The following is a 20,802-nucleotide window of genomic DNA, read 5'->3' as shown; positions in this document are numbered from 1 at the left end:
TTCTTAGGGTTCATAATTAATGGACTTCAAATGTAGGAAATTATGGAATCCTTATGAAAGAAAAGTGAATGTCAACGTGACTGGACATTACACAGAGCTGGGTAGCTTCAGACAACCAGAGAAAACTTTTGAACACCCAGCGCACTTAGGAGAGTGAAAGTATTCTTGTTTGGGAGTAGATCTAATCTAGATAGATTATTGTAAGCTTTCCTTAACATAATTTGTAAAGTTATATATCAAAGATTAGCTAGGTATAGTGGCATACTTCTGTAAGTCTCAGTGCCAGAGGAGGGTAAGGCAGGAGGATTGTGCATTTGAGGCCAGCCTTAGTCTTGAAATGCACTGTTCTCTTGTTTTGAAACATTTTCAAAAGAGCTAGCAGTAGCCAGGTGCTCAAGCCTGTAATCCTAGCTACTCAGGAGGCTGAGTTCTGAGGATCACAGTTCAGAGCCAGCCTGAGCATGTAACTCCGTGAGATTCTTATCTCCAGTTAACCACCAGAAAACAGGAAGTGGCGCTGTGGCTCAAGTGGTAGTGCTTGCATTGAGCTGAAGAGCTGAGGAACAGCTCACCCAAGCCCAGAGTTCAAGCCCCATGACTGACCCCCCCCCCAAAAAAAAAAAAGAGCTAGGACTATGTGTCAAAAGAAAAGGAAAGACTGTTAGTATCCAGGCATTCTCAGTGTAGCATTAACAATATCCAGCATCCAGCCAAAAGAGATACTATTGAATATCAAAGAAGAAAAGAAATACTCTGCATAATCACGAGAAAATGTCAAAGATGGGAGAAGTGACAGACAAAAACTATGATTTAAATGAAAGCATTTAAAACTCTGAAAGTATGCTCTATATTTGAAACCATGACTACAATGAAATTATCTACAGATGTGCAAAAGAACCAGATGAAACCTCAAGAGATAAATTAGTAACCTCTGAAATGAAAAATTCAAGGTAGTCTTAACAACAGATTATATACTATAAAGGAAAGAGTAATAGAAGTAGTTAAAGCACAAAATGGAAATAGCTCAATGAAGAATACATTTTAGCCTCATTAGCTTATGGTATATTTTAACCAATCTTTTTTTTTGGGGGGGGGGTGTCTGTCGTTGGGCTTGAACTCTGGGCCTGGGTGCTGTCCCTGCACTCTCCAGCTCAAGACAAGCGCTCTACCACTTGAGCTACAGTGCCACTTCCAGTTTTCTCTTGGTTTAGTGGAGATAAGAATGTCTCACGGACTTTCCTGCCTGTGCTGGCTTTGAACCTTGGTCCTCTGATCTCAGCCTCCTGAGTAGCTATTAAGATGACAGGTGTGAGCCACCAGCCCCCAGATAACTAGTTTTATATATAGAAAATGGCACGAGGAAGAGGAAAAGAAATGTGAAAATGATAAATGGACAGGTCTTCAAGTGTTGTCCAACAAGACAAATATATTTTTTTTGGGGGGGGGGTCCGGTCGTGGGGCCTGAACTCTGGGCCTGGGCGCTGTCCCTCAGCTCTTCAGCTCAAGGCTGGTGCTCTACCACTTGAGCCACAGCGCCACTTCCAGCTTTTTTCTTTTTGCTTATGTGGTGCTGGGGAATCAAACCCAGGGCCTCAGTCATGCAAGGCAAGCGCTCTACCACTGAGCCACCTTCCCAGCCCCAAGACAAATATTTTTTAATACCAAAATTTTTTTTCAAAACATTACAAGGCGCATTACAACAAATTGGCCCAAGCCAGTAATGAAACAAGCTAAGCAGAATACAGCAGAGAAAAGCATAACAAAGGCACATAATCAGACTGGTGATAGGCACAGATCAGTAGTCAGAAAAGTAACCAGAACAAGAAAGGAAATCATTGCTTATGGAGGATCCAAAATGAGATGCATTAAGAATCGTTTGTTCTTCAAGGGAGCTTGGAAACAGCCGTCAGCCTAGACTCTGTGTTCTTCACTGGTTCCTTCTATGAAGATAAAGCAGAGTGAGCCTAGAGGATGTTGTTGGTTCTGTACCACGTGAAGTTCTTTAGGTTGGAAGAAAGAGGTTTCAAATGGAAATTTGGCCTTCATTAAGGAGTAGAAAGCATGGAAATGGCAAGTGTATAAATACAGAAACTTACATTTAGTTTTTTCAAAGATAATTATTCAAAATAAAAGGATACAGAAATAATATTGCTTACTCTAAACACGTTAAATGACAGAGTGTTATTTAAATGAGCTAGGTAAGTACTACAAGTAAATTTCAAAATTTATGAGAATGGAAAATGACCTTGTATATAAGGAAAACAGCATAGAAACAGAAAAATGTCAATAAAAATAAGAACAGGAGTTCTCAGTACAGAGTGGCCACCACAGAGGAGAGGTGACCACAGGCAGTGTTGGAGCAGATCGAGGGTCTTGCCACGAAGCTGGACCCAGAGGAGATGATAGAGAAGATGAGCAAGGACATGTGTTCCTCTTTATGGAACTTGCTCATCTTCAGGGCCCTCCTGTGAGTCACTCCGCTTATCTTAAAAACTGAGCAGCATATGACCCACATGATTTGAAGAATCTGACTACAGTTTCTCCTCCTGTCTGCAAATGAATGGGTCCAGAAAGATGTTAAGAGACTGATTGAATGGGCATAATTCTTGTTCAAAGCAAGTTGGACTGTGGTAACTAACCTTCATAGTTAAAATATAGAAAACTGTTTGAAATGTCTTATGGCCTTCACAGTATGTCCTTATGCATGTGGTAGTTGGCCTGTGGGAGTCTGGTGTAATGATAAATAGTGACAAAATCCACTTTCTGGCAAGTGTTAATTATAAGAGGATTATGTCTGAAAGAACACTGTATTGTTGGTCATTTCTGTTTACATTTTTGTGTTCAGAGCATATTTGTGAAGAGTCTTCTACAATAGTTATGTTTTATGGAAACCAGCAAATGACCACAGTGACATTTAAGTACAGGGCCATCAGTCTATGTTTTTGGTAATCATACAATTGAGAAAACCTGGAAATAGATAAGTGAAAACAGAAGTTACAAGAACCAGTCCTAAGAAGCTGAAGTAGCTACATTAAAAACAAAGCAGTCTTTACTGAAATACCAGAAATAAAGATAGCTAGATGTGGTGGTATGTACCTTGGATCCCCGCTTCTGGAGAGGCAAAGATAGGATTGATGTGTGATGCCAACCCACAATTTAAAAAGATACTCTTTCAGAGTGGCATATGCCTATAATCTCAGGCGTGCCCAGACTAGCCTCAGACCCTATCTAATTGAAGCAAAAAGGGCTATAGGTAACTTGTAGAGAGAGCAAGCAGGAGCCCCAAGTTCAAACTCCAGTACCACTGAAGAAAGAAGGGGCTGTGTGCCAGTGGTTCATGCAAGACTCCCGTAGTCATTGTACAAAGTACACAGCATACTGTTTTTATGAGGTACTTATCCCAAGCCCCAGCCTGAAGTAATTATTCCATGATTGGACAGATGCAGGGAAGGTCATGACAAGGCTTTTGTTTTCATTTAAAGGTGAATCCGGTCTAGGAAAATCAACTCTCATCAACAGTCTATTCCTGACTGATCTCTACCCGGAAAGGATTATACCTGGAGCTGCAGGTAAACAAAAAATGCTGCTGTGCATATAATTGATAACATGGCATAGCTCTGTGTCTTGTTTGTGTTTGTGTTTTCTTTAAACACATAAGTTTCATGGGGAAAGCACAGGACCTGAGGTCCTCCTGGTTACAGATCTCATTTGACACAAACCCATGCATCTATCCTCTCATCTACAAACGATCGTCATTTTCTTCCTACATTTTATGTCATTAAAAAGACTGCGTGGACAAGTACTGTAGAAAGAGATTTTTGACTACTCTTTGTTCTGACTGCTCCCAGGGAGGACACCAGCATCCATAAACACTGGAAAGTCTTAGACCACTTTTTCACTAGTGTTTTTAAATTCAATTTCTAAATGAATTCCTAATTTGTTTTTTTTGAGGCTAGTGCTCTACCACTTGAGCTACAGCACCACTTCCTGTTTTCTGGTGGTTAATTGGAGATGAGTCTCATGGACTTTCCTGCCCTGGCTGGCTTTGAACTGCAATCCTTAGCCTCCTGAGTAGCTAGAATTACAGGAATGTGCCACCAGTACACAGCTTATATGACAGTTTTTAACTTCCCAAGCAGCACACGAATTTTACCATTGACATTTCTTTTACTAACTCTGGGGTGATTTTAAACAATCCATGCTAGTTCCTGAGAACCTTCCAGGTCAAGTATTTGTAGAAACATCCGTAACAGGTAATGTCTTCTCTTTGTATGAGGCTTAATTATAAGATACAGTTGCTGTTAACTTTTGTTCCTTTCTTAGAGAAAATTGAAAGAACTGTCCAGATTGAGGCTTCAACTGTTGAAATTGAAGAGCGGGGAGTCAAGCTACGCCTCACGGTCGTAGATACCCCTGGCTACGGGGATGCCATCAACTGCAGGGACTGGTACGCAGCCACAGCACCAGGGACTGTGTGTATTGATGTTCATTTATGCTAATATATTTCAATTGCTGCTTTCTGCTAGTAAGTGACTTAGATACAGATTGGGCTAACTGCATACCAGCCTTTGGAAATAAGAGCTTCTATAGAGAGTATTTTGTCTTTGAGAGCCCTCTAATGAGATCTTAAGATTGCAAAGTCAGCCATCCATAGGCTATAAATACTACAAACACTTCAGTTTGAACCCTTGGCATTGAACAAGATGGTCAGTAGTATGTGCCTTCTGTGGGAGGAAGTAAAGTGACTGTTGGCATAATTTTCACGAGTAGAACGTAGAGCTGCCTATTGCCTCTCACTCGTCCTGTGCAGATTCCTTTCTTGTTCTGATCTATAAGCATAAGCATTGGTTTTGTAGTACTGGATTCTGGAAAGGTCCTTTCTCCTGTGTCAGGAGGCTCCTTGCCCGAGGTCACTGAAGTGCTGTCCCGCTGGCAGCTTGCCTGTCTTCCTTAGATCTGTGCCCCCCCTGCGTGTCATCCTCTGGACAGGAGGCCGGCACCCCTTGCACCTGACAGTTGCATTCCCAGCATTTGAGGAAAGTTCTTTAACTTGGCATAGTTCCCAGAAAATGTCCATTTTATCAGATTGAGGAATTATATATGTTCAGTGGGAAAGGAGAGAAAAATGTGTTTTCCTTCTGAAATTAGGGACTACCAGTCTTTGTACCCTATAATTACTGTTGACATTTGTGTTTCAGTTTTAAGACAATTATCTCATATATTGATGAGCAGTTTGAACGCTATCTGCATGATGAGAGTGGCTTGAACAGGCGACATATCATTGATAACAGGGTGCATTGTTGCTTCTACTTCATTTCACCTTTTGGACATGGGTAAGTCAGTTACTTACCATGGGGCCTAATTTTCTATGCATGTTTTACAAGTTTCCACAAACTGCCTATTGCAATAGAAGAACTGAGATGATTTAAGGAAAACAATGAATGACTTCTTTGTTCTTTATGTGACAATTTAAAAATTGCTTTCAGACTGAAGCCCTTAGATGTTGCATTTATGAAAGCGATACACAATAAGGTGAACATTGTGCCTGTCATCGCAAAAGCTGATACTCTCACTCTGAAGGAACGGGAGCGGCTGAAGAAAAGGGTGAGTGGGAGCTAGAGCAAACTGTTGGGGGTGAGGGGCTAGGCCAAGCTGTTCAGGGATGAGGGAGGCAGGGCTGCAGAATTTTTTTTTCTTCTTCTTCTTTTTTGGGTCCGGTCGTGGGGCCTGAACCCTGGGCCTGGGCACTGTCCCTCAGCTCTTCAGCTCAAGGCTAGCGCTCTACCACTTGAGCCACAACGCCAATTCCTGATTTTTTCTTTTTGTTTATGTGGTGCTGAGGAATCGAACCCAGGGCCTCAGACATGCAAGGCAAGCGCTCTACCACTGAGCCACCTTCCCAGCCCAGGGCTGCAGAATTTGTCCCGTATTTTGACACCGGAATTCAAAGAATGCCTAATAGTTACAGATATTTTACCTTTTGCTTGCATGGAAATATTTTTGTTTTAAAAATTCTCCTTAGACAAATTAGGCTTAAGGAATAGGGGTGGTTAAGTGCAAAGAGATTCCAAAAGTAATAGGTACATGACATGAATGTGGAATTGTGACCTGTCTCTGAAGTTCTATTACTTCAGCGATCCATTTCAGAGTTTTAAGTTGCCTATATCTGGGTTGTGACGGTGTCATCCCCAGCTCTCCACCCCCCCACCCCCCCTACCCCCCACCATAGGATGGGTATGCCTCACCTCCCACTACACTTGACACTGACTAGTTGTCTCTATGGTACCTTATTTTACTACCCTATTCCTGTGTGTATCCTCTAAAGCTTTTTTTCTATTTTTGTTTTATTTTTGTGCTGGCCCAGGTGCTGTTTCTGACATTTTTTGTTCAAGGCTAGTGGCTTACCACTTGAGCCACAGCTCTACTTCTACAACTTTTTGGTTAATTATAGATAAGAGTCTAAGGACTTTCCTACCTGAGCTGGCTTTTGCTCTGTGATGCAGACATCTCAGCCTCCTGATGAGTTGCTAGGATTACAGGCATGAGCCACTGGTACCTGGCAGGCTTTTTTTTTTTTGGTTGTGGGGCTTGAACTCTGGGCCTGGGCACTGTCCCTCAGCTCTTCAGCTCAAGGCGAGCGCTCTACCACTTGAGCTACAGCGTCACTTCCGGTTTTCTGGTGGTTTGTTGGAGATAGGAGTCTCACGGTCTCTCCTGCCCGGCCTGGCTTTGAACCGCGATCCTCAGATCTCAGCCTCCTGAGTAGCTAGGATTACAGGCGTGAGCCACCAGCACCCGGCAGGCTTCTTTATTTTTAAGAAGTATTTTATCTTTTTCTTACTTTGTGCTTTAAAGTCCAGTTAACAAGTTCTTTTAATGACCCACAGAAACAAGTGTTAGGTATTGTAAGGGTATTATCTGTAACAATATCAGTAAATGAGATCATGTTTTTGGTTTAAAAAAATTTAAACTTCACTACATATAGCTTGCAACATTTTTTGTTGCTGTTGTTGTTGTTATTTGATGCCAGTACTTTGGCTTGAACTCAAAGCTAGCACTCTTATCACTTGAGCCATAACTCCACTTCAGGATTTTTGGTGGCTAATTGCGGATAAGAGTCTCAGGGACTTTCCTGCCTTGGCTAACTTTGAACTGTGATCCTCAGATCTCAGCCTTCTGAATAGCTAGAATTACAGGCGTGAGCCACTGGCTCCAGACTTCGTCCTTGATTCTTTTTTTTTTTTTTTTCCGGTCTTGGGGCCTGAACTCTGGGCCTGGGTGCTGTCCCTCAGCTCTTCAGCTCAAGGCTAGCGCTCTACCACTTGAACCACAGCGCTACTTCCAGCTTTTTTTTCTTTTTGCTTATGTGGTGCTGGGGAATCAAACCCAGGGCCTCAGGCATGCAAGGCAAGCGCTCTACCACTGAGCCACCTTCCCAGCCTCTCGTCCTTGACTCTTATTGGACACACTATTCCATTGAATGAATATGTGGTAGTTTATATTTCTAGTTCTCTCTTGATGGATATTTGGCTTATTGTTTTGTTTTGTTCTGGTTCCCTTTTGGACCAGATTTCCTGTTACTTTGTATTTTGCTATCAGACCAGATAAATTCCTACATTAGCACAGTTTTGCTAGTCATGTCTGCCTAGAACATTCTCCCCACAAGATACCTGAATCTGATGGTAATTGCATGGTCTTAGACCCAAGCCCTTCTCCTGTACCCTTCTTGTGGCACTCCCTAACATATATAAAGTATGTTTAAGAGTTGAGAATATTATGTGGCAAAGAGTAGGAATTTAGTAATGTTGAATTATTTTTTTTCCTCTAGTATGAGAGATTAAACTAAGAGCTTCATACTTGATAAGCAGGCCTTCTAATCACTTTAGATACTCTGCCCATTTTTTGAATTAGCTATTTTCTAGGTAGAGTCTCCTGTTTTGCCAGGGGCCAGCCTCAAACCATAGTTCTCTCACTCACATCCACCAACATAGCAGGTCAGTCATTCTCCATTATACCTGCTTTACTGATATAGATGGAGGTCTTACAGTTTGCCTCAGCTGGGTTTGAGTAATTATAAGAATGTGACACTGCATCTGGCCTTTGTTGAATAAGTCATATAATGGTACGTTTTCTCTCAATGTAATAAATCAGATGAATTCTTATGAAGGAAATTAAACTTTTGAAAGATGGCTAAATTTCCCAAGTAAGCTTGTAAGAAATAATTTACTTTCTCAGAGCATCTTTTGCTCTCTAGTCATACAAATTATCCTGAATAGGATACCAAACTTTTGTTTTGCCCACTTTCAGAAATTAGATCTTTTAATTTGCATTTTATTGAATCCAGGTGAGTGTCCTAGTGTACGATGCCGTTGATGTTTCCTTATTGCTTTAATTGCAGGTAAATCTTTCAGTTCTGAAGACATCATGTTGCAGATATTTCCTTATTTCACTTTTGTATTTTCATGTGTCTTGGTATATTTTTTGTTACGGTAATTTCAAAGCTGTATCTAATAGTATTTGTCAGCCATTTTCTTTGTCATATGAATTGCCTTACCAAATTTTTTGTTTGTTGTTGTTTTTTTCTTTTTAGGAGATAATTAGGTTCTTAGAATAAAGCTTAGACTTTTTTTTTTTGTCAGTCATGGGGCCTGAACTCTGGGTCTGGGCGCTGTCCCTCAGTTCTTCAGCTCAAGGCTAGTGCTCTACCACTTGAGCCTCAGCCCAACTTCCAGCTTTTTCTGCTTATGTGGTGCTGAGGAATCGAACCCAAGGCCTCATGCATGCAAGGCAAGCAGTTTACTACTGAGCCACCTTCCCAGCCCCATCTTAGACATTTTAATACTTGATAAGGTTTATTTACTCTGTTCGGCTTAAGGAAATATCACCTTTTTTGTATTCTTATATTCAGTCTCATTGAGGTAATCTAAAACTTTAGGCTACAATATCTGTCTGAGATGACTTAATTTTGAAACCACTCACTCGCTAGATCTTCCCTGTGGACCTTTTATTTATTTATTTATTTTTTGTCGGTCGTGGGGCTTGAACTCTGGGTCTGGGCGCTGTCCTTCAGCTCAAGGCAAGCGCTCTACCACTTGAGCCACAGCGCCACTTCCGGTTTTCTGGTGTTTTATTGGAGATAGGAGTCTCACAGTCTTTCCTGCCCGGGCTGGCTTTGAACCGCGATCCTCAGATCTCAGCCTCCTGAGTAGCTAGGATTACAGGCGTGAGCCACCAGCGCCCGGCCCCTGTGGACCTTTTATAAGCCTTTTTCAGACCCTGTCGTGCACTCAGAAGCCGCTGCTTTTCATGATCTCTTTTATTCTGCCTAAATTTACCATCCACCTGCTGCTGCTGTGATCCGGGCATGGCCCATAGTTCTGTCCTCAGACTACTGCTCACTTGTGTTTGCCATGATTAGCAATTCTTCCCCTCCTCTTGCTTTCCCCACTGTGTATTTCACTGCCTATTTGCCTTGCTTGCCCCCTGGAGATTTTGATACTGCTTTGACACCTTTCATCTCTGTGGCTTCTGCTTTTATATTCCAAGTTCACATGTAGTTCATGTGAACTACACTGCTCAAGGATGAGACCATTTCTTAGGAAATACTTGGGCCCAGGGATGAGACTGCTCCTGCAATCCTGGAATAAAGATTTATTTAAAAATAAAGTTAGCTTCAAAGTAAAGGGTATGGAGAGGCAGGCCCTTTTGGACATACATGTTGGGATCACAGTGTTTGGTTTGGAGAACACAGAAGGTCTGTCCTTATGACCAGGAGCCAGGATGGTACAACCTTGAGGCTGAATGTTCCTTGAGCACTGAACCTGCTCACTGTGGAGAGGTGGTGTGGATTCCAGTGAGAGCAAACAACTTCTAGTCTGCTTGTGCATCTAACACCTACTGTTCGCTGTGGCCACTGAGGGGGGCCATAATGAATAGCTGCTTAGATCAGCTCCAGGTCATTTTTTGTTTTGTTTTCTTTCTACACCTCTTCTCGGCCTAGTTGGTAGATTTTTTTAAATTGTATGATTTCACGTTTAGTTACTTGCTATTAGATCCAGATAACTCTCCACAAGGTAACACCAGTGTGTATTCTTACTTCCAACCAGATGTCTTAAAGATAGTCTTGGGGTGAGGCATGGTGTTTTATACTTATAATCCCTGCAACTAGGGGGATGGAGGCAAGATCACAAGTTGGAAGCTAGTCTGGACTTCATAGTAAGACCCTATCTCAAAAACAAAACAAAAGCCTGGATGTCTTCGACGGTGCCGCCTCCTGCATATCTTGGTAGCCCCAGGACACACTTCTTTCATCCATGCCTTTCAAGAGAATTCTTTTTTTTCTTTTTCCCATCTAAGGTACAGTTTCTTTCTCTACTTACATTCTTGTCTGCTGTTAAGGAACTCCGTATGCATTAGTTTTCTCTGTAGCCTAGTCTTAACACATGTTCTTCTGTTTATCCTTAGTCTTACTGCTTGTACGTTGAAAGTGGGGGTATCATTGCTAATATCCATCTTACAGTCAGAAAAGCTCTCAATTCAAGCACAAAGGCATTTTTGTATTTTATAAAATCATTTGAAAATAACTATAATCAAGTTGACTCTTTACTGGTATTCGGGTAATTCTGATATATTGCTAAAGTTGATTCTGGATTTTTCAGATTTTGGATGAAATTGAAGAACATAGCATTAAAATCTATCATTTACCTGATGCAGAATCAGATGAAGATGAAGATTTTAAAGAGCAGACTAGACTGCTCAAGGTAAGAACTGGCTCTAAATAATTCCTGTTCTCGCTGGGCGCTGGTGGCTCACGCCTGTAATCCAAGCTACTCAGGATGCTGAGATCTGAGGATCACGGTTCAAAGCCAGCCCGGGCAGGAGAGACTGTGAGACTCCTATCTCCAATAAACCACCAGAAAACCAGAAGTGGCACTGTAGCTCAAGTGGTGGAGCGCTAGCCTTGAGCTGAAGAGCTGAAGGACAGCACCCAGGCCCAGAGTTCAAGCCCCACGACCGACAAAAAAAAAAAATAATAATAATTCCTGTTCTCTGTTCCTACATTCTAGAGGGCTCAGATTGCCAGGGAAGGTTCAATTACAATAGTGTTTTGATTTAAATATATTCAGATAGTTCTCACTTAAGACTTAAAAACACTGCAGGTCTACTTCCAGTTATTCTCATGTAGAAAATATCTGATTCTTCCAAGTGAAATGTAGGTGTCCGTAGCTCTCAACTAAGCTTTGTACTAAACACCAACGACCTAAATCTTTGTTGATACCATTGTTTTCACGGTGAGCATTGGTGCTTCTGTGTGGAGCCTGTTTTAACTTGTATTCCTTTCTAGGCCAGTATCCCATTCTCTGTAGTTGGATCCAACCAGTTGATTGAAGCTAAAGGCAAGAAGGTCAGAGGGCGCCTCTATCCTTGGGGTGTTGTGGAGGTCGAGAACCCAGAGCACAATGACTTTCTGAAGCTGAGAACAATGCTCATGTAAGATACTCAGTGGGGTTCTTGGTATTGGTGTTTTCTGTGTTCTGAACTAGTTGAGGTTTTTTCCTACGCACATGGTGCCTTCATGCAGCCGATTTGGTGAATTTCTTCTTTTTCAGCACCCATATGCAAGACCTCCAGGAAGTGACACAGGACCTTCACTATGAAAACTTCCGTTCTGAGAGGCTCAAGAGAGGTGGCAGGTAGTCACAGGTTTCCCTTCTCCCTCCTTTGTGCACACAGCTTAGTTGTCTTGCCCACCAAGGAAATACACTCCCTACTCAGGCTTTTATAAGAGCGTTGCTATTAACCTAACCAAACCTTTCTTTTCTTGCCTTAAAAAAGGGTTTTATCATTTGTATATAAAGAACAGCTCAGGTGAAAAGGCTAGAGGCTTGTTTTAGTGCTTCAAAAATGTCACTCTGGGCCAGGCGCCAGTGGCGTTGCCTGTAATTCTAGCTACTCAGGAGGCAGAGATGTCAAGATTACAGTTCAGGGCAGGAATTTTTATGACTCTGAACTATAATTAACTACAAAAAAAGCTGGAAGTAGAGCTGTGGCTTGAATGGTACAGTGCTAGACTTGAGCAAATGCTCAGGGACAGCACTCAGGCCCTGAGTTCAGGCACCAGATGGAGCACCAAAAAACCACTTAAAAAGCCGGGCGCTGGTGGCTCACGCCTGTAATCCTAGCTACTCAGGAGGCTGAGATCTGAGGATCGCGGTTCAAAGCCAGCCCGGGCAGGAAAGACTGTGAGACTCTGATCTCCAGTAAACCACCAGAAAACCGGAAGTGGCGCTGTAGCTCAAGTAGTAGAGCGCTCGCCTTGAGCTGAAGAGCTGAGGGACAGCACTCAGGCCCAGAGTTCAAGCCCCACAACCGACAAAAAAAAACATTAAAAAATTAAGAGTCACTGTGTACATGAGAACAGACTGAAAAACTGTAGTTAAGGGTGGTGTGCCCATGATAAATGCCAATGGAGCATGAGCTCTGCTCTCTGCAGACTCCTGAAGCTGTCCTCACCTTTTTTTTCTTTTCTTTTTTTGCCATCCTAATATATTTTTTTTTTGCTTATGTGGTGCTGGGGAATAGAACCCAGGGCCTCATGCATGCAAGGCAAGTGCTCCACCACTGAGCCACCTTCCCAGCCCCCCCTAATATATTTTTATATGAGATCTGTGATACAATCTCTACCTGATAAAATCCTATCTGTGCTTAGAATAGAGCTTAGTGAATGAATAGTGGCATACGCATTCATTATTGAAGTTCATTATATATAGTTTTAAAATGTCATTTTAGGGAGCTGGGAAGGTTGCTCAGTGGTAGAGTGCTTGCCTTGCATGCATGAGGCCCTGGGTTTGATTCCTCAGCACCACATAGGCAGAAAAAGCTAAAAGTGGCTCAAGTGGTAGAGCGCTAGCCTTGAGCTGAAGAACCAAGAGACAGCGCCCAGGCCCAGAGTTCAGGCCCCACGACCGGCAAAAAAAAAAAAAATCATTCTGAGTGCTGGTGGCGCATGCCCTTAATCCTAGCTATTCAGGAGGCTGAGACCTGCCAGGTGGTGATTCAAAATCAGCCCTAGCACAAAAGTATAAGAAACTATCTCCAGTTAATGAGCAACACATACCAGACTGGAGGGTTAGCTCAGGTAAGTGGTAGCGTGTCAGCTGGGAGCAAGCAAACCAAGTGAGGCCCTAAACAAAGAAAAATTACAGTTTGATAACTTGCTAGATATGTGTACTTAGTAGAAGTACACGTTGAATTCTAACTTGTTTTGCTCGTCATATTTATGGTAAACTGATAGGTTGTAGAAGTAAAAAGGTCGATGAATCCTCATGCCCGAAGAGCCAGTGTTGTCTGTGTGCTTAAGGAGCTTTCTCCAGCCTCTTGTGCTGGGCTCTCTCCTTCAAATGTGACGAGTTATCTGTTTGAAAGTCACTTCAGTCAGATCAAGAGCTCTCTTCAGGCCAGACTCGCTGTTTTTCAGTAAAGACACTCATCCTAGTGTAAAACAACCACTTACCATTCCATATTTGTCCTTTTTCTTCATCCTTCCCCCCACTCTCTTTTTCTCTGTCTCTCTTTCCGCCCCTCTCCCCCCCCCTCCCTCCCTCTCTCTCTCTCTCTCTTTTGCCAGTCGTGGGGCCTGAACTCTGGGCTTGGGCGCTGTCCCTCGGCTCTTCAGCTCAAGGTGAGCACTCTGCCACTTGAGTCACAGCACCTTCCATCTTTTTCTGCTTATGTGATACTGAGGATCAAACCCAGAGCCTCATGCCTGCAAGGCAAGCACTCTACCAATGAGCCACCTTCCCAGCCCCTCATCCTGTTCTCTTGTTTATCATGTCTTTAATTAGAAAAATGACAAATATATAATTTTAAATAGATGTTTCTGTGAATTTTAAGAAAATTTTTATTTGGTTATCTATAGTTAGAAATTACTTACCACATTGCAATTGTAATTTCAGGAAAGTGGAGAATGAGGACATGAATAAGGACCAGATCTTGCTGGAAAAGGAGGCTGAGGTAAGTACAAAAGGACTGTTTTTATGACTAAAGCCATTTGGTTTCTAAAACTGTTTGTAATTAGCTTATTGCAGGGTTCCCCCCCCCCTGATTTTTTTCTAATGTTTTCAAAGTTGTGTATGTGTCTATACTGTAATAGTGTGCATGTGTACATGTTTTTTCTCATTTAATCTCCAGTAACAATTTAGCTTGGAAACTTCGAAACTGAATTTAGTAACGTGATTTTTATAAAAGGTCCAAAGATCATTTCTCCCATAGGTAGACAGTAACCAACTGGAAAATACAATGAAACTACCCCTTACATTATTATCAAAATTTGAGAAGAAATATGTAGAACTTACAACAGGAAAGAAATGATTAAACTCCACTATAAAAAGATCTCATGATAAGCTGGATGCCTGTGGCTCACGCCTGTAATCCTAACTATAATCAGGAGGCTGAGATCTGAGGACTGCGGTTCAAAGCCAGCCCAGGCAAAAAAGTCTATGAGACTCTTTATCTCTAATTATTAATCACTAAAAAACCATTAGTAGTGCTGAGGCTCAAGTAGTAGAGTGCTAGCCTTGGGCTGAAGAGCTGAGGGACAGCGCCCAGGCCCAGAGTTCAAGCCTCACGACCAACAAAAAAGTGATGACGATGATGATAGATCAGGCATACTTGTATGTGACAAGAGTCCATACAAGGATCACAGACTTCTAAATCTCTAAATTTAATGCAACTACAATGTCCCAGCAGTTGTATTTATTGAGCTTTCCTAGGTGAGCACTTGATAAAGTAATTGGGTTTTGTTTTGTTTTTAAGAAATAAGCATGGGAAAACAAGGAGGTCTTACAAACAAATGAGAAAAGGGCTCACCCAAGTTACTATCTAAAATAGAACAGACATGCTTTCATGCCTGCTAGAGAGTCTGGTAATAAGATCACAGTGGACCCACTTTTTTTTTAAACAAAAACTCCCTTCTTTGGCCTGATCAGCTAAATGTAGCTTAAATGGAATGTTTAAGTATTAAAACCTCAGTTACCTGAAGAAAAATTGTGTAAGCATTTTGTAATCCTTACTTGGGTACCATCGTGATGAAAACTGGTGAGGATCATGGTGGGAAAACATTGATTTCATTGTCTTCCAGAAAATCTGTCTCATTCCTATTCTCTACTGGATGACATCCTTCTCTTTATTGCCTTTTAGGCTAAAGAGAATATCTCATTGTCTTTATTTTTCTTCAGTTATTCCTTCTGTTTATTGGTAATTCTTTTGTCTTATTTGAATTGTTTATATCAATTGTTTATATCAATGAGCTACTGGTCATTTTTGTTGGTTTCTTAAAGTACTTTGCATTTTAACATGTTGATTTGTTTGAGAAAACACAGAACATTCGTAAGTGATGTTCAGAGACAACTATGGACTTGATGTTTGACTGCATGTGTACTGTGTCCACAGCTCCGCCGCATGCAGGAAATGATTGCCAGGATGCAGGCGCAGATGCAGATGCAGATGCAGGGTGGTGACAGTGACAGCGGGGCCCTGGGGCATCACGTGTGAGGCGATCCTTGTGTGTTGGTAAGCCAAGGAGCTGACTGCTAGCTCTAGGAATCTCATGATCAGCTTGCCTAGAATCAGACAGGCTCCTTTGCCTTAAGCTTTATTATGTCTCCTGTTTTTGACCAGAAACTCTGTCATTAGCCACATCACTAGCTTTAAATGAGAGAGAGAAATGAGAAGCCCACTCTCCACTGCCACCTACTGTCTAGCAAAGATATTTAATCCTGGGGCTTAAACCCAGGGCCTGGGCACTGTCCTTGAGCTTCTTTTTATGCTCAAGGCTAACACGCTACCACTTGAGCCACAGCACCACTTCAAACTTTTTCTGTGTATGTGGGACTGAGGAATCGAACCCAGGGCTTCATGTATGCTAGGGAAGCATTCTACCACTAAGCCACATTCCCAGCCCGGATGTTTGTTCTTTGTTAGCTTACATATAGGAGCTAAGGAGCCCAATCCCTTCCATACTTACTATCCAAGGTTTCCATGAGAAAATGAGACTAAAGAAACCAATGTCAGAAGAAAAGTTTTAGAAGAAAAAATTTAAATACTTTCTTTAGCCATACAGATGAAAATTTGTTAATGTTGAAATTACCTATGAAGAGAGGTTTTTAAAACAGCTTTTGTTAATTAATCAGACGTCAATATGCCACAAAGATAAATAATTCCAGATTAATGTATCAGAATCACCTTGCTGTGTAGACCACTGACTTCCAGGCCTCTGGGTAGCTCTGCTACAACAAGTGGTAATTAGTGAATTACATAGATTTCTGACTTGGTATGCCCTGGCCTACCTGCTTGAAAGGAACCTGGAGAACCAGGAACTCAGAACTAATCATGTTTACCAAAATAGCACCCTTGCCCTGGTACAGCTTACTCAGGAAGGTATTTGTTATATAGCTGTATAGGTAAAAAGACTTTTTAAAACTCTGATGTATAGTGGGGCGCTGGTGGCTCACTTCTGTAATCCTAGCTACTGAGGAGGCTGAGATCTCAGGATTACGGCTTAAAGCCAGCCCGGGCAGAAAAGTCCATGAGACTCTTATCTCCAATTAACCACTAGAAAACCATAGCTCAAACAGTAGAGCGCTCGCCTTGAGCTGAAGAGCTCAGGGATAGTCCCCAGGCCCAGAGTTCAAGCCCCAAGACCGACAAGGGGGGAAAAAAAAAACAAACTCTGATATACTGTTTAATAGTAAAAAGGGAATGTCCATTTAGCCCTACCTGGTCCATGTTGATTTCATTTCAGCATCACATGGGAACCTTGGAAGAGTCCCAAAGGGAGAGAACCCCAGTAAGTAGCTCATGCCTGTAATCCCAGCAACTCAAGAGGCCAAGATCAGGGGACTGCAGTATGAGGCCAGCCTCTGGCTAACCTGCCAGATCTTAGCCAAAAATACAGCCAAAAAAAGGCTGCCGTTAGGATTCAAGTAATAACACTGCTTGGCTAGGAAATGTTAAGGCCCTGAGTTCAAACCCTAGTACTTCCCTAGCAACTGAGAAGTCCAGAAGCTGTGTGGTTAGTCCGCATTTCTGGTGCTACAAGAGTCAAAAATGCTTTTTTTGCCTTCAGTCTTATCTCTAGTGATGGATGGGGAGGCTACAGAAATGGGTTATGCTTAACCAGACTTGAAAAGACGCAGCTCCTGAACAAGGTTCATTTGAACAAGAGGGAAAGGTAGACCTCCCTCATCACAGATCTTGCTCGGGGGGGGGGGGGGGGCACGTATGTGTGTGCGCGTGTGTCCATCCATCCGTCCTCGTGTCCTGGGGCTTGCACTTGGGGCCTGGGCACTGTCCCTGAGCTTTTTTGCTCAAGGCTAGCCCTCTACCACTTGAGCCGCAGCTCCATTTCTGGCTGTTTGGTGGACTGGAGATCAGTGTCTCATGGACCTTCCTGTCCGGGCTGTCTTTCAGTTGTAATCTTCAGATCTCAGCCTCCTGAGTAGCTAGGATTACAGGTATGTGCCACCAGCACCATGCTCTTGCTGTTGTCTTTTTGAAGCTTTATGGAATTTGGAAAATTATTACTTGGGGTACATAGTTAATTTTTATTTTTGTATACTGTTCAGTTTTATAGTACTTGTAGTAACCAAGAGCCTCGTAAATGGCATTTGATTTAGTTAACTAGTCACAGAAATCCAACCTTTTGCTCAATTCATGCCCTTTGTTATGCAGAACATAGTACTTTTGACAACAAATGTTGCATGACTTCCATTTAAATTGTTTTGTTTGGTTATTCCAGAAACACTCTTGGATAAAATGAGCGATTCCAAATGAGTGCCACCGCTGTGTCTTCGCTGGGTCCCTTGGCAGGGTGCCTCTACAAATTTAAGTGCCTGCATCTGACTTTTTTAACCAACTTTTGATGTATTTTTGTATGAAGTGCTTTTAACACTTATATTTCATTGCTGTTACACTCTGTATTTACTTTCTTCCTCCTTAACTAATCACCAGTGTTACTATAACTCATTTCTAAGAATCACTCATTGTGTGTAGCTAATACTGAATTTCTTTATGTTAGCTGGCCTAGCTAATCATTGGTGACTACTTTCAATTTATATCTAGAAGACTGAGATTTAATCCAAAATGTTCCTGCATGATAGGCATGTACTCTGACAGAGAGAAGAATATGTAGTCTTGGTGCCAGGCCATTTTCTTCTTACTAAATCTTACTCTGTGGAGACTCTAAATTGTCCTTGGTTTTATATTGTGCACAACACCTAAGACCAGTTTTGCTGCTATAATTCAATACTGTTATTTCTCCTGCACATTTACTTACCTGTTTACCAAGTAGAACTGAAGTGTCTAATGAGACATGTGTTTGCTTACCAGGCTTTTAGTTGTGAATTTTAAGAGCTCTGTATTCTGATGCTAGATCACTTAAAAACCATTCGTGCAGAGAATTCACGCAACTTTCTATGGTATCCTCCTCTGATGCTGGTTATACCGCGCGGAGCAGCCGTGAGCTCTGGTCTCACACTGCAATCAGACTCCACACACAGTCCGCGAACTGTTTTTACTCAACTAAATTATTTCCTAAGTTATAGGAGATGATATATTTTTAGAACCAGTCTTTTAATATTTTATGCTGCACTTTAATGTACAGTCTGTAACTGCAATTGTAAAAGATCTGTCTCAGAAGTGTAAGGCATGAATCTGTCACTGCCTGAGGGCCATGCCCCATGAATCCCAAATGCCTGCCTGGTTTTTCTGATTCGATTTTTCTCTGTTTGTTTATTGACTTTGTTTTTTTAAAAAAAAAAAAACAATAGCAATGATTCTCCATATGTTCAAATTTTTCCGTGTGTCATACAAAAATGAAAGATAATTCAGACCTGTTGCTGCAGGATGGTGGACAGGCAGCTGTAAGGAAAGCCAGGTCCAGTCTGTCTCCTGACGCTGTGGCCTGGCCCTTCCTGGACTTGCCTTTCCTCCATCATGTCCTTCAGAAGTTCCTTTCCATCATGTCTGCTAAGGTCAGGAAACAAACAAAAGGAATGAGTGAAGGAGATGGCAGTGTGGTTTTAGTATTTTCACTTCATTCCTTTCCAACAGGAGTTGAGCTGAAGAAAATGCGTAAGATGAGACAGGAATTTGGGATTTGGAGGCTTTCTTTTGGGCCAAGAACAACAAAACAACACTCAAAAATTGTTAGTTACAGAATTATGCAACAGAATATACCCATGCAGTCACTTATTCGAGTTATTTTGGCATTTGTTAACTTTGCTCAAGGAAGCTGTAAAAAGACAATTATGTTTCTGTCAGTGTATGTTGTGATAAAGCCACCATGTAGGACCTGCTGCCACCAGAGGGTGCAGTGTGGCCTGGGAGGGCCTGGGCCTCACACTTGGACGTTTCCATGATTGCTCTTTCACTAAAGAGATCATCTCTGCCTAGAGTAATGTATTTTGAAAACACTTATTTTACACAGCAAGTTTGTATCCATTTAAACTAATCTTTTTCAATAAAGCACTATTGTTTAGATATTAAATGAGCCATTTTCTTCTCCCACCCCCACCCCACCCTTTTTTTTTTGGTCGTGGGTCTTGAACTCAGCCTAGGCGCTGTCCCTGTGCTCTTCAGCTCAAGGCGAGCGCTGTACCTCTTACGCCACAGAGCCACTTCTAGTTTTCTAGTGGTTAACTGGAGATGAGTCTCATGGACTTTTCTGCCTAGGCTGGCTTTGAACTGTGATCCTCAGATCTCAGCCTCCTGAGTAGCTAGGATTACAGGCCTGGGCCACCAGCACCTGCTTCACACACACACCCCCTTTAAAAAAAAAAACCTGGTATTGGGGTTTGAACTCAGGGCCTCTTGCTTGCTTGTTTAGGTGACATTCTACTCCTTGAACCATGATTCCAGTCTAGCTTTTTGCTGGGACTTTTTCTGCTTGTGCTGGCTTCAATTGGGAGTCCAGGAATGAGCCATCAGTGTTCGGCTCCTCTGTGTTTGTTTGAGATCTCTGGAGCCCAACAGTTATTAAGGGGAAGCAGTTACTGATGTATTAGCAGTACCTGTACTGCAGAACCTCCCATTGAAGCTACAGTTTAAAGGCAAGGGTGAGGAGCTAGGAATGTGGCTCAGTGGTAGAGTGCTGGCATGAAACCCTGGGTTCGAGTCTCCAGTACCACATACACAGAAAAAGCTGGAAGTGATGCTGTGGCCCAAATGTCAGAGAGCCAGCCCTGAGCAAAAGAAGTGCAGGGACTGCCCAAGACTGGCCCAAAAGAGCAAGGGTGAGACTTGAACAGATTTACAGGTGTTCAGAGTCATCTTATACAAGATTCAGCCACCGGGGGGCACGCCTGTCATCCCAGCTACCCAGGAGGCTGAGATCTGAGGATCGCGGTTCAAAGTCAGCCCGGGCACGAAGGTCCATGAGACTCTCATCTCCAATAAACCACGAGAAAACCGGAAGTGGCGCTGTGGCTCAAGCGGTAGGCGCTCGCCTTGAGCTGAAGAGCGCAGGGACAGCGCCAGGCCCCAACTTCGTCGCCTGGGAGGTGGCGCGGCGGGAGGCGTGGGGGGGATATGCGGCAGCTTGTCTCAAGCAGCCGTGGGCACAGTACCTGCGCGGGGCTGCGGGGGCCCGGGCCGGACGGGGGCGGCTGCCCGCCTCTGGTCTGCCAGGTGGGGCCTGGGTGCCGGTGAGGAGGACTGCCGGACGGACGGTGCCAGCCCTCCCTCCACGCACACGGACACGGACCCACACACACACGGACCCCACATGGACATACGGACCTCACA

General features: G+C 42.8%; 1 protein-coding gene across 1 annotated transcript in view; it reads left to right on the top strand.

Moving 5' to 3' along the window:
- Positions 1 to 18,455, top strand: part of Sept2 (septin 2) — a 28,410-nt gene extending 9,955 nt beyond the window's left edge. Inside the window, exons 4-13 of the mRNA XM_013033658.1 lie at positions 3,483 to 3,569; positions 4,324 to 4,447; positions 5,199 to 5,333; positions 5,487 to 5,604; positions 10,659 to 10,760; positions 11,345 to 11,490; positions 11,610 to 11,693; positions 13,956 to 14,013; positions 15,451 to 15,570; positions 17,798 to 18,455. Coding sequence (XP_012889112.1) covers positions 3,483 to 3,569; positions 4,324 to 4,447; positions 5,199 to 5,333; positions 5,487 to 5,604; positions 10,659 to 10,760; positions 11,345 to 11,490; positions 11,610 to 11,693; positions 13,956 to 14,013; positions 15,451 to 15,552 — 956 coding nt within the window. The 3' untranslated portion in view covers positions 15,553 to 15,570; positions 17,798 to 18,455. The remainder of the gene's footprint in view (positions 1 to 3,482; positions 3,570 to 4,323; positions 4,448 to 5,198; positions 5,334 to 5,486; positions 5,605 to 10,658; positions 10,761 to 11,344; positions 11,491 to 11,609; positions 11,694 to 13,955; positions 14,014 to 15,450; positions 15,571 to 17,797) is intronic.
- Positions 18,456 to 20,802: the final 2,347 nt, after the last annotated feature.

Source organism: Dipodomys ordii, unplaced genomic scaffold, assembly GCF_000151885.1.
Source record: "Dipodomys ordii isolate 6190 unplaced genomic scaffold, Dord_2.0 Scaffold174, whole genome shotgun sequence".
Lineage (NCBI taxonomy): Eukaryota > Metazoa > Chordata > Mammalia > Rodentia > Heteromyidae > Dipodomys > Dipodomys ordii.
This window is presented reverse-complemented; position numbering and strand designations above follow the sequence as displayed.